Source organism: Trachurus japonicus, chromosome 14 (assembly GCF_045865225.1).
Source record: "Trachurus japonicus isolate A0001 chromosome 14, Traja_1.0".
NCBI lineage: Eukaryota > Metazoa > Chordata > Actinopteri > Carangiformes > Carangidae > Trachurus > Trachurus japonicus.
Genome location: NC_140920.1, coordinates 19,474,211 through 19,486,951, shown reverse-complemented (window position 1 = coordinate 19,486,951; position 12,741 = coordinate 19,474,211). Strand labels below are relative to the sequence as shown.

General features: G+C 44.4%; 1 protein-coding gene across 8 annotated transcripts in view; it reads right to left on the bottom strand.

Moving 5' to 3' along the window:
- Window positions 1-1,921: 1,921 nt before the first annotated feature.
- LOC146974673 (rho GTPase-activating protein 7) overlaps window positions 1,922-12,741 on the bottom strand; it is a 103,695-nt gene continuing 92,875 nt past the window's right edge. For 7 of the 8 annotated variants that reach the window (XM_085798230.1, XM_085798231.1, XM_085798234.1 and 4 more), the window contains exons 10-17: window positions 11,443-11,602; window positions 11,146-11,344; window positions 10,734-10,947; window positions 8,306-8,420; window positions 7,968-8,198; window positions 6,640-6,869; window positions 5,481-5,654; window positions 1,922-2,691 (exon numbers count right to left, since the gene is read on the bottom strand). In XM_085798230.1, the coding sequence (XP_085654356.1) occupies window positions 2,583-2,691; window positions 5,481-5,654; window positions 6,640-6,869; window positions 7,968-8,198; window positions 8,306-8,420; window positions 10,734-10,947; window positions 11,146-11,344; window positions 11,443-11,602 (1,432 nt within the window). In that variant the 3' untranslated portion in view covers window positions 1,922-2,582. The remainder of the gene's footprint in view (window positions 2,692-5,480; window positions 5,655-6,639; window positions 6,870-7,967; window positions 8,199-8,305; window positions 8,421-10,733; window positions 10,948-11,145; window positions 11,345-11,442; window positions 11,603-12,741) is intronic. The other variant, XM_085798235.1, reaches the window with a different exon arrangement.

Here is a 12,741-nt window from a genome sequence, read left to right as displayed (position 1 = left end):
AGTCCCCGCCCTCGTCCCTACGTCACCACATTCACACGCATCCCTTGGCTGCACACACAGAGAGGACCGCCCCTTTATGCCGCTCTCTCTCCTCATTGGATAAAGCTTGTAGGATACAAGGAAAGTTTTCTCCTCTGCTTACAGCAGAGCAGAGTGACTGACAGACCCGTGTTTCAGACCAAACACTCTATATAAGTGATTGCTGTCGGAAGATATAACTATTTAAGACTTATATTAACACAAATATTCCGCTTACTTCTGCTTTAATTAATTGTTGATCATTTAGGAGAGTGGAGTGATGATCTCACTGGAAAGTGTTTGTGTCCAACTGATTAATGTACATATCTCTTTTTTGCTCTGTGTTTGGTTTCCACCACCTGAGATAAACATCTGGCTCTTTAGCCGCCCAACGCCCAGTTTTTGTTTCTCCTTTGTTTCTGTGGAGGAAGAAGTGGGGCAGCAGGTGTCGAGAGCTGAGACTTAACGTTTCTGACTCTGAATCAAAAAATTACCCGCCGTGTTGATTCTGTCTCTTCAGCAACGCAAACATTAATCTGATCTGCTGAAAGGTTAATTTCTCAGCTCAAACTCTGTGTCTCAGGCTGCACGGATGACCACATTTTAACCTTTGACCTTGAGTTCATCCCGAGTTCAGTTCACAGTGTTTTAGCGCCATATGGAAAGAACAGACTTACACAGAAAATTAAAGCTGCCTCCAGGCATTCTGCTGCTTCTGTTATTTGTAATTTGCATAAATTAATTCCTCCTCCCTTAAAATCCTGTTTGGACCAGGGCACGGCATCCTCGCCACGGGAAGCGTTTCTACCTCACATGTTGTCTCTCTGCGCCGAGCAACTTCAACTGATCTGATCTCACAGATGAATCAATAAGATATGTAAATCAGCGTTATGCAAATTAGACGCAAGTGGGTGTTATAAGGAAAAAGAGGAGTTTATTTATTTATATTTTTGTGTCATCTGCGGTGCGTTCAGACTGCCAGGCGTATTAATCTCTTGCGCTTCAGTGGCACAGTGTGGCACCTCATCCTCCTCGCCCCAGTTGCCGACTCTCCCCAACCCCGCTCCACCATGTTCCTCCCAAATTACAGTCACTCTAATGTGTTTGGCAGCGAGACGAGGTGCCGAGGAGAGAGTGAGAGGAAGAATCACTGGAAGAAACAACAGGAAACAGTTTGAGGGAAATAAACATTTTAATTAGGTGTTTGGCACTGGTAAATCTAGATTTCACACTCACACAAAATAAGATTTTCTTAAAGCTTAAAATTAAATAAACATCTGGATTTAAGAACTTTGTATTTAGATATACATTAAGTTAAATAATCTGAAGTATTGATGGATTAAAATGACATTTTAACACTGACATGTTGAATTATGTAGGACAAGTCGCCTTTAAAAGTGAAGCAACACTCAGGTGCCACATAAAATCCGACTGTACAGGCCCAGACATCACAACGAATAAATACAAACGTTAAAAAATTCATGGACTTGTCTGGTTGGATTTCAGTCACTGTGCTGGGAAGCACACACGCACACATGTGCAGAGGCCTCCGTCAATTCACAACTTTGTTGCGCGCCTTCAAAGTCACGCAAACCGCTGCGTCGTCCTGTGGAGAGGTAGATATCGGCCGTCTTTGAACTGGTGCGCACGTGGCGTCCTGTTTGTAGGACATGGTCGAAGTCACAGGGACGAATTTGAACAAAAAAGAAAAGAAAAACACATATGCACACACAAAGGTAAAGAAGAGTCACTCCAAAGCGGGACAAAAACACGGCTGGATCCAGCTGCTCTGAGCCTTGTTCAAATGGAAACAGCTCCTCTGATTTGGGGAGAAAAAGTCTCAGTTGGACTTAAGTTCACCTCAGTTTGGTTTTGATGTCTCTGGTTCTCGATGATGCAGGTGTTGTTTGTGAGTCTTTTAGTCTATGCAGAGAAACTGTTGACGCGGCATCAGACAAGACGACTTCCTGTCATCGAGCAGCGGCGCAGCGAAGGGTTTAGGCCCTTTGCTGTGTCTCTTCTCTTTTCTGTAGCGCTCTTTGTAGGTTCAGTGCGTTCGAAGTGTCCTCTCTCCTCTGAAGCCAAATGTCTGTGGGCTAAAAGTCTGTTTCCTGATGTTTTCTGTCCTTATTTCCTGTGTTTCGTCCGGGCAGCTGCCATGTGTCCCTGTCCCTCCCTGTCCCCTCCTCCTGCTACAGGAAATCGTTTTTCACTCCATGTCCACTTGCTCCATCCCCACCAGAGTCAGAGGTTCACATCAGGCCTCGGCTTTTCACCGCAGTCAAATGCCCTTTGTCAAAACTTGCCTTCATTTGCATTTTTTTGTGAAGCGTAACGGGCGCAGTGGGGAGCGCGGGCGTGCTGCTGGCAGTCCGCAAGGTCATTAACAAAAAAGCAAGTTCACGCAGCAACTACAACAGAGGAAGGTGGTTTAGTGAGGCCCCTCGCAGGTCACCTCCCTCCCCTGCACGCTGAGCTCTGAGCCTCCAGTTTCAAACTTAGACAACGTCCTGTGAAGATGGCGTCGTCCTCGGCCTCGGCTTCTACTGCTGCACCCCCCCGACTCATATCTTAGTCTCTTTGTAGTCCGGTCTGAAGGAGTCCTTGATGGCCAGGAGCCCAGAGGCCAGAAGATGTCCACTCACTTTACTGTGCCACTCCTGGGAACGACCCCTGGAAGAATGAAAACACAGACAAGGTAGAGAAAGGTCAGGAAACCTTCACAATAACTTCACAAGTTCAATTCTGTGTTTTCTTAACAGCAGTTTTAACATTATGCATCTTGTAAAAACGGTGATGTTCATCTATGCTCCCTTCTGTCTCTAAGATTAAAGATCATATCGTGGTTGAAGCCACTCCAGGATCTTCATTTCTCAGTCACAAATAAGCATTTTATCTGTGTATTTTTGAAATGCTTCAGGGAAAGAGGAACAAACTTCCTACTTTTATGTTCAACATTTGCATCACGTCTGTCTGAACTGCAGCAAAGATACACATTGAAAACAGTTAAAGGTGTTCAGAAATGGCCGTTATTGTCCTGTTTGTCTTGCCTCCTTCTACGAGTTTCCACGAGTTGCCGCACGAGTTTACCCGAGTAAGGAAAACAAATTTGATTGGTCGTAATTGAGCGGGCGGGATAGTCAATGTTTGGAGCGAGACCGAGCTCCGTGTGTGTGTGTTGTCTCAGACGTTTGATTGACGGATGACGGATCCAATATCAGTGGCTGATGAATCGTGAGCAGGCTGACTTATAATCCGTGCGCCTGCATTATCCAATGCGAAAAAAAACTACCCCACTTTCATCCCAGATTTACTCGAAAATAGAATTTTGCACAAAGTTTGGCCTACATCGTCTGATAGATGAGTTATTACACTCATTTTATGACCCAGAGTGGAATCAAATTCAATTTTCTTTTCTGAACACCTTCAAAGGTCTCATAGTTTACACTTTTATTTTGAAGTATTGTTCCCTAAGAAAATAGATTTTTGGGATCAATTTCATCTCAGAGTAGTGCTTTCAACTTTTCTGTCGGGCCTCTCCCTGGAGCTCTAGTAACTACAGGTCGGTGTCAGCCAGGTGGGCTGGCTTTTATTGTGACATCACAAAGTTACAGGAAGTCCTAACAGGTGGTTTTAAAGCTCAGTTTCTGAATACAGACTGTCTGCATTTCTCTGTGGACTGAGGCTTTGATACTTCAGAAAAGAAACATAAAATAAAATTCAGTGTGTCAAGTAATTAGACTGACAATATCACTGCATTTAGAAGCTGACGACAACAGGTAGATATATTATATTTTCCTATTTTTTAAAAAGTATTTTTTAAATTGAGGTTAAAAGTTATTATCCTGTCATCACAGGTCAACATGTGTGATGTGAAACAGCCGACATCCACAGAAGCTTATTTTGTTCTGTCTCAGCTCCTTTTATTTTGGTAAATGACAGTATTATTTCCTGCCAACAGTAGCGCATTCACTAAGATTACACTTCTACTTCTACTAAGTGTGTTTGCATCATTAATGGGTTTGTTGTTTTCTCTGCAGTTTCAGTCCAAACCAAACATCCTCTCCGTCTCCTGTTCACTCACTCACTCACTCACTCCCTCACCCTCTGACTGAGGCCATAACGTATTTAATTTCCTCTGCAGGCGATAGGATCAGTTTCACAGGCCTGTACTGTAAAAAGCCCCATTGACCTTGATGCTTTGGATCTGTTGTCTTGCCTTGAAAGCTAACAAGCACTTAAAATTAATGTCATAGCAAATAATCCCAAGAACAGCCCGGCTCGGCGCAGACATTCGGCTCGGGCAGAACCGCCATGAGAGGAAATGAAAGGCGAGAGGAAGTGAGAGAGAGACGGAGCCAAGAGTGAAGGCACTCTGGGTTTCCTCCGTCATCGCTCTGACATAACAGAGACCTTCGGCAGGACGAAGGTCTGATGAGTGATCGTCACTTGAGGTTTATGTCACTTATGCACAAACATGAAAAGGTAATGATGATAATAATATGCTATTACTGTAATCAAAGTAATCCTTAACTTTGATTTTGTTTTTAAATGAATTGGGCCAAAATACTAAAGAGACTCTGTGAATATAATAGATGGTGAAAAGATTAACTTTGGCCATCATGGCATTTAATGTGAATAATGTAATATTGTGATATAATTTCTCTAATATCCAAGTTATCTTCTGAACTTTTTTATTATAAATGTCCACATTCCTAATAAAAGTAAGTTGAAGTTATTAACAGTTTTTCATTTTGGCAGGAAAGAACCTCTGCACTGGTCTGTGATCAGTTTCCTCCCTGTGCTCTCTGTTGTATTATATCGAGGAAACACTGAGCGTGCTCATAACTGAATTGACCAAAATCTTCCTGCCCTGGGTGCTGCTGGGTAATGACAGAGTTTGTATGGGCCTGGTCCTCTGTGAGAGCTGCTGCTGCTGCTGCTTCTGCTGCTACCACCTGTTTTCTGTCGCACTGTGGTTTATTTCATTTAATCAACCCAGACAAATGGAGCTGCAGGGCTCTGCCCACAGTCAGATTGATCATGTAAGCGGCAGAAAATCTGCAGCTACTTATTTTCAAAGGGCATGAATCATGAGAAAAAAGGGCTGTTTCTCCTCCTCCTCCTTGGCTCCCTCTCGCCCACCTACAGGGAGGTTGTGATAGCGCTGCAGATAGATGCTGGTCAGAGGTCAGAAACACAGACCGGGCTCAATTAAGACAGATAAGGTGGTCTCAGCGCGCTCTCCACATATTTCTTTTAATAGGCTTCTCACGGCCGTAAATCCTCTCAGCCTCCCTGTGCTTCCTGCAGCTCACTCTGCCCTTGGATTTCCTCCTGTCTCAGCTTAAAGGACCATTCTGCCATTTTAAACTCTCTTCGCTCCGCTGTTCATTCACCTTAAGCTCTAATTGGCCCGATTCTCGATATAATGAAAACATAAAATGTCTCTCCCTCCTCACCTGGTGTCGGTGCGACAGAGGTGCGTCAGCCGGGTCTTCCTGGCTCCTGTGGGCTCCAGCAGGTAGAGGCAGGAGTGGACCTGAGCCCTGACGCCTTCCACCAGGACCTCAGGGTGCTCTGTGGACACCGAGGACAGGTACAGAGGCCCGGAGGACGGGTCTGCCTGCCAGGTCCTGAGGAGGAGGAAGAACACTTTTAGTTCTTGCACATTATTGCAGCTGCACATCCACTAATATCCTGTAAGACTCACTCACACACACACACACACACACTTACGCACTAATTGTGGAATAATCTGCCACTGAAAATAGTCCCCAACAAACGCACTGCTTCCTCCTGTTTGAGCAATGTCTGCTGAAAACTACAGTGATCGACTGTTTCAGGAATTGACTGAAACATTTTCAAAATGAAATAACACATCTGTGTTGTGTTTTTTTTTCTTCAGTGGGAGCAGAGCCACAGGCAGGGCCGTTGTATAGGGGAGAAAGCTGATGATAATTCTAGGGGCCCAGCACCCAGTAGGGCCCACAAAAAACCCCAGTAGTCTAATCTTTGTATGACTGATTTATTCATAAGACCTTGACTAATACTCATAGTAATGCTGCATTAGCATCAAAACAAAGTAGGCTAAATAAAAAACGATAATACTGTACATACGTAGACTAAGAAAAAAAGTGGAAAAGTCAGGGGCCCACTTTAGTATTCTTTCAGGGGCCCCATGAATTCCTAGCAACAGCCCTGGCCAGAGGAGGGAGGGTTAGAGGAACATCAGCTTCCTATCGTCTCCAGCATCGTTAAATCACAATACATGTTTGCTTGCATGAAGAAGAAGTGCTTGTTTTCATCTCTGTCTTTCTCTAGGGGTGACCTAAAGTTCATGTGTGGTGTCAGAGGAAGGTATATAACATGATGTGGTCTGACTGCAAACACACATCCTGTCATGTCTCATTTGCCTCTGGGAGTTGGATAAAGTTTTAATAAGCCTCATTCATACCACACACACACACACAGAACCACAGCCTGCTCTGTATTAGTTAAAATCAGACTGACACTTTGAGTACTTCCAGCTTTGACTCCTCTGTCCTCCTCGCTCCGCGGAGCTCAGCAGGTTAAGGCCCAGAGGCCCGTGAAAGCCTGGGGCTCGCCTTGGCTCATTACCTGAGCAGCAGGTGCTCCTGGGAAGGCCGGGAGTCCAGGCCGTGGCCCTGGCTCTGCAGGAGGTAGTGGTACACTTCGGTGTCCTTGGACAAGGTCTGGACGACGGCGGACTGACGCAGGCCTCCCTCCCACAGCTCCTGCTCCCTCAGCAGCCGCTGGAGCAGCTCCTTGTGGGGGGCGTCCACCTCCACGGAGCCTCGCCACATCCACAGCGGGCAGCCGTCGTCCATCTGAAGAGGGGTGGAGAGAGGGGGAGGTGGTACTCTGCTTTATTTCATTTCTCTATTTTATCTTACTCTTCAAGTTCAGCTTTAAACTTAAACTCCTAAAATGTTATCTTGATCCTGCAGCTGCAGTGAGATAAGCTAGGCTAAGCTCAGCTGCTCTCAATGCTGCCAGCAAGGACTGACAAAAATGAGCCTAATTAGTGTCTTTAACACCTCCATGTTTTTATACGAGTGGATTCTGATGATTTGACCACACAGAGCCCTGAACTCAGCATCATGGAGTAAGTGAAGGATTACATGAAGATTTGGAGAATAAATGATGTGAAAAGGTGCTAAAGTTGCCTGATTTATTACAACTTGTTTGATTCAATAAAAAGTCTCCAGTCTCTTCTGCCTTCTTAATCCAGGCCTGCTCAGACTGCTGAGGCCTCATTAGCTCCTTGAGCATTTTAACAGGAAAATGTAGATCAGAGCTGCAGAGATGATCAGTTCATGGTCGGGACTCAAAGGAGGAAGTAACTCCTCCTACGAACATTTAGGTTGTGGGAGGCACGAGGCACCGACCGTGGACTTAATCGCCCCCGGTTCAGGCCCAGCTCAGGGACTGTGTTACATCTCTCCTCTCTGCACTTGGCTCTGGCCAATAAAAACATTAAAAAAGACTCTTAAAAAAGTCAGAATCTTCCCTTTTTATGTTCTTTTTCATTACTTCTTTATTACACATCATATCAAAAAATGGCTCATTATTTTTTTCTTTAACTTTTTTAACGTCACTATGTCTACATAATCGGTTATATTCTGGTTTTATAAGTTCATGGTCGTTATTTTTTTAGTATTAATTTATAGTATTTTTTATATAATATTGTGTTTCCTTCCTTTGCTCTTTTCATCCTCTCCCATAATTTGTTCACTCCTCCATCCAAACCCAGGAAACTGTTCATCCTCCTCTTTAGTCGACCTACTTTATTAATGCTATAGCTACAGCACTTCCTATATACAAACAACATACTAAACTATTGGTCAACCATAGTTGAATTTGATATATAAGAAATGTATTATGTGATTTTGAGTTGAAACATTTTTCTTCCTCCCTCCTTTTACCTTCTTGAAGGCCAGCTCCACGGGTTCAGGAGCTGAGTGGCTCTCCCAGCCTCGGCTCTTCTCCCTGGCTTCCTTCAGGAGCTGCTGAGTGCTCTGCTGCAGCCTGCTCCTCCTCTCCTCCTGCTGCTGCTCCTCCTCACCTCCACTCTGGCAGCAGGACGTTGGAGCTCCCCCCTCCAGGGAGTCCTCGGTGGCAGCACAGAGACACTGACCAGGCCAGAACTCTGGAAGCTACAGAACAGATTGTTAATTTTGTGTTTAGATAAAAAATCTGGAAAATGATTTCTACGATTAAAATAAAATTCATAGTCTGTGGTGTTGGATGTCAGTCTGTGTACCTGAAAGAGTCTCTGGGCCTCTGTGATCATGTTGGCCAGGCCCTGGGTGGCAGCCAGGTTCTCACTCAGGTCCCGCTGATCGGGGCGGCCCAAGCTGTACTTCCTGTGACTCGACCTGCAAGTCACAACAACACAAAAGCAAGGTCACTGTCAGGGTCGGCTCTATTTCCCTCAGATTAGAGGAAACATGCAGGAATCGAATCCATTTGACAGGAATCAGCATCGCTGCGTCACAATTACCGCAAGTGACAGATTTAGGTTACTGCAGAAAACTGTCGCTGAGGTTTACTGGAATCTGACAGACGTGCAGGATGTATGTTTATGTTGTTTTAGTTTGTGAAGAATAAGAAAAAGTTAGAGTCAACTGGGAAATTATCTGCTCGTCCGACAGACAGTTAGACCATTAAAAAGTCTGTGTCTTTGTAGCTGTGGTTGTTTCAAAGCCAAAACACAAACGCTGAGGACGTAGAGATGGGGTTTTATGAATCTGTGGGAGAAACATTGAAGCTCAGTCAATTTCCAGAGTTATTGTTCCCAACATAAAGTGTGACATTTCTGATGGGCCGGGGACTTCGGCTTCCAGTAGAAAGGGAGGCACAAAACGCTGATTGTGTTGTTATTATCGTTTCCATCTACTGTCCCGTCAGAGATGAAGGGAGGGAAAGAGCCGAGTTGGAAAAAGGAAGAGGTGGAGATGAAAGGAAGGGAGGAGGAGGGAAGTAGCTACAGGAGGAGGAAGAGGAGGGAGTGAATTGCAAGAACAAGAGGAGAAAACGAGGATGATGAGAAAAATGTGGAGAGAGGAAGATGAGGGTGGAAGGAAACAAGATGGATGATTAAAAGATGATGGAGGAACAGCTGAAGTATTTTCTCTGTAACACAACTAGACAATCGTCGCCTACAAATGATTAAACCACATCAGTGAGCCACACTGCTGCACTGGGTGTCGTGTTCCTTCATTACCGTGAACACACACACGCGCACACACACACACACACACACTGAGGTTTAGTTTGACTCAATCACACACACACTGTCCTGCTGCCCCACATGAGTTCATCTGTCACAGAAAACAGTCCCCAACAAATGCACTTGTTAGTAACATTCACTAAAAGTACATTTTCTTAAATTTGAGTTTTGGTACAGATTCTTGAAACTAAATTTGAAACAATAACAGAGCGGCAAACAACTAGTCTCTATGTATGAGAGGCTTTTTGTTTGTTTTTTAGTGATGAGTAACTAATGTAACTAGTAACATAACTAATTACTTCTTACTAAAGTAATCGTAAGACTAGTAGCCTAGAGTAGGCCACATTCCTAGTTTAGTAATGATTTATATAATCTCCCGAGGACTGTAGGCCTTGGTGTGAGTGTGTATATGAGTATAGTAGTGTTTGTGTATGAGTATAGTGGTGTGTAAGAGAGAGTATAGTAGTGTGTGTGAGCGCAAATATGAATTATTTCTCAAAGGGCCTCTCATATCTATGGTCTATGTTTTTGGTCTAGTAGCGTGTGCATGTTACTCCCTGCTCTTTTGTAGTGTCTTTAAAGTCCAGTGTGATGGTTACATAATGTTACATGTGTGTTTTCACCAGTATCTGGCTACAGTAGCATGAAAACATTCACCAACTAATTGTTATGGCTGACAAAGAGCCTGTTTTGCTTTTGGACGATCGAGCTTGACATCAAGTGGCAGTGACGATGATTTACAGCAACAGCCGATTAGTAACTTAACATAAAGTTTTTAAAATTTCTGTCACTAGCAGGAACCATTGTCACATGGTGTCAGACAGATTAGACATGGTCGAAGACACTGTTATCTTGACGTTCATAAATATCTCCTTTAATTAAGCCAGCACAAAGCTTAATGTAAGGAGCTCAGATAGATGGTCAGCACTGATGGGACTGAGTGTCCCCAAATAATTATGTTCATATCTTAATAATAAACCACCGTTATGGCTCTCAGCAGTCCAACTCTGTCCCCTCATGCTATCGTCCCCATCTCTCTGTCCACTCCCTTCTTTTCCTAACTTCCTGCCCACTGAGCGGACAGAAACTATCACCTCAGGGAGTGAAGCTGAGGCCAGATGCAGATCTGTAGGAGTTATGTAACTTTGTGGTTGTGTAAACTGTGCTGACAGCTTCTCATTACACAGAGAAAAGTGTATATAACAGCTGGATCTGGTCCAGAGATGACGGCATGTGTGAAGGCTGGGAACTCTGGAAAAGAGACGTCCACTGAGGCAACAAAAGGAGGAAGAAAAACATGTTTCTGTGGCACCTGAACGACAATGTGCTGTGGGTAACAACTAACACACACACACACACACACACACTGGCAAACACAAACACAAAACGAGGTCAAGATCTGAAGCCAAACCAGGGGCTGATTTTGGAAAAGGGAACCGTGTCCATGCTCTGGGCTCACCTGGCTGTGTTGGCGTCTCTCTTCAGGGTGTTGAGGTGGAAAAGCGATGGCGCCAAACAGACGGCGATGTTGGTCGGAGTCATCTGGTTCTCGTCCACACAGGCCACCACATCCCGCAGGAAGAAGAGCAGCGTTCGCAGCGCCTCCCTGTTCTCGTCAGGAAGCAGCAAGATGGCCGCCTGCGCCGCAACCAGCTGCTGATCCTTGGGAAAATCTGGCAGAAAGCAGGAAGCGCATTAAGAGTTTACACAATTTTGATCTTGGAATAAGGAAAATAAAGTCAAAAGTCTTTGGATGTGTTGGAAAACAGTCACACGTAAACTCCCAGGAGTCTCTCTCTCTTTGCTGCTTATCTTACGAGGTGAGAAATGAAATTCACAGCAGGAGAAATCGTCTCCTCTGAGCTGCTCACATTGGTAGATGTGGAGGAAGGACTCGCAGAGCTTGCTGGTGAAGATGGGTTCGGGCAGGTCTCGGAAGTACTGCTTCACCATGTCGGCAACGTCGAACGCAGACTGACTATCGTACGAGATGCCGTGAGGGTCGGACTCCACGAGCTCACGGAGGTACTGGATACGAGACTTCACCCCAGACTTCCGGAAAAGACCAACCTGAGAGAGGACACCATTGCATCAAAATGGTCCTATAGGCGATGTTTAAAAGGTTTTGTTGTGTTTGTTGTGTCTCTTGAGGCTTTCAGCATCATTACCTGGTCCAGACATTCGGTCCTCAGGTAGAGCAGGGCTCTGAGGATGCTGGGAGGAAGCGGTTCTCCTGTCTGCTGAACACTGAGGAGCAGAGGAACCCCAAATACCCTCCGACCTTTCACCTCCATTATCTTGGTCTTCCTCTGCTGCTTAGGAACCGTCCTGCAGGAGACACAAATGTCCATTAGATCTGGAACCTCTCTTAAAAAAATAAAAATAAACATCAAACAGCATGAGTTGGTGCTATAGAGGAAAAAGTTATGGAAATGAATGCATGCTCATAAACTGTTTTTGCAAACATCTTGGGAATTTTCAATCTCAACCAGTCAAGTGTAAAAAAAAAGCTCAATTTGGCTGCTGTGGGATCTGTTTTCTTTTGAAGGAAGAGCCAAATAAACATTTTTTGATTACATAAGTCCCCAGTGATCGCTGCAATGTGTACGTGTCATTCAAATCAGCACTGCAGGAAAGATGTGTGGGCGCAGGGAAACCGTGGACACTTGAGTTTCTTCATGTTTCTGAACTGATAGAGAACATTTTAACCATCGATACTGTTTAGTTTCCTTTGCAGATGCAAAAACTGCAGACTGAGTGTTTTTTCATCTTCGGGAAAAAGAGAAAGAAAGCCATTTTGGTTCCTTAGCCTCTACGGGTAAAAATTATCGGACTGAGTTCACTTCTATCTAAAAAAATCTATCCAAAGCACTCCGACAATCAGCATCAAAACCTCTTCTCTACTAGCTCATCATCCCAAAAGTGATTTCTTTTCACACCCACCAGTGAAGGCAAGCGCTCCAGGGTACCGCTCGTCCCAACCGTCAGTTAATATGCTGTGTTTTTAATAATAAAGTGCTCATTCTGGCATCTGTGATTGAATTACTGACATTATAAGGCCTGAACTTATTGCTGTAGTAAGGGAAAAATACACAGCTTGGAGAGTGTGTGCATGTGTGTGACCTTTACAACAGCTTTAAAGATAGAAAAGAAGAGAAGAAATTCATTTCCCAGTTCTTATTTCAGTATACCTGATGCTCTTTAGCAAAGCCGCCTGAAAACGTCCTGAACTTTAATCCAATGTGAGTGTCTTGCAACTGTCACACTGAAGCGAAGTCATATTACGTTCACATACGTGTAAGAATGGGTAATTTGCACTTCACACTTTGTGCTCATTCAAAACAATAAATGTAACTTGCAGGATTCCTGAGCTGATACACTCCCTTCCCTTTTATGCCACTTACTGAGGTTTAAAGTGTGGAAAAAGAACTGTCTGAAAGTCTGAAGCTGAAACAACTTTTCCCAAC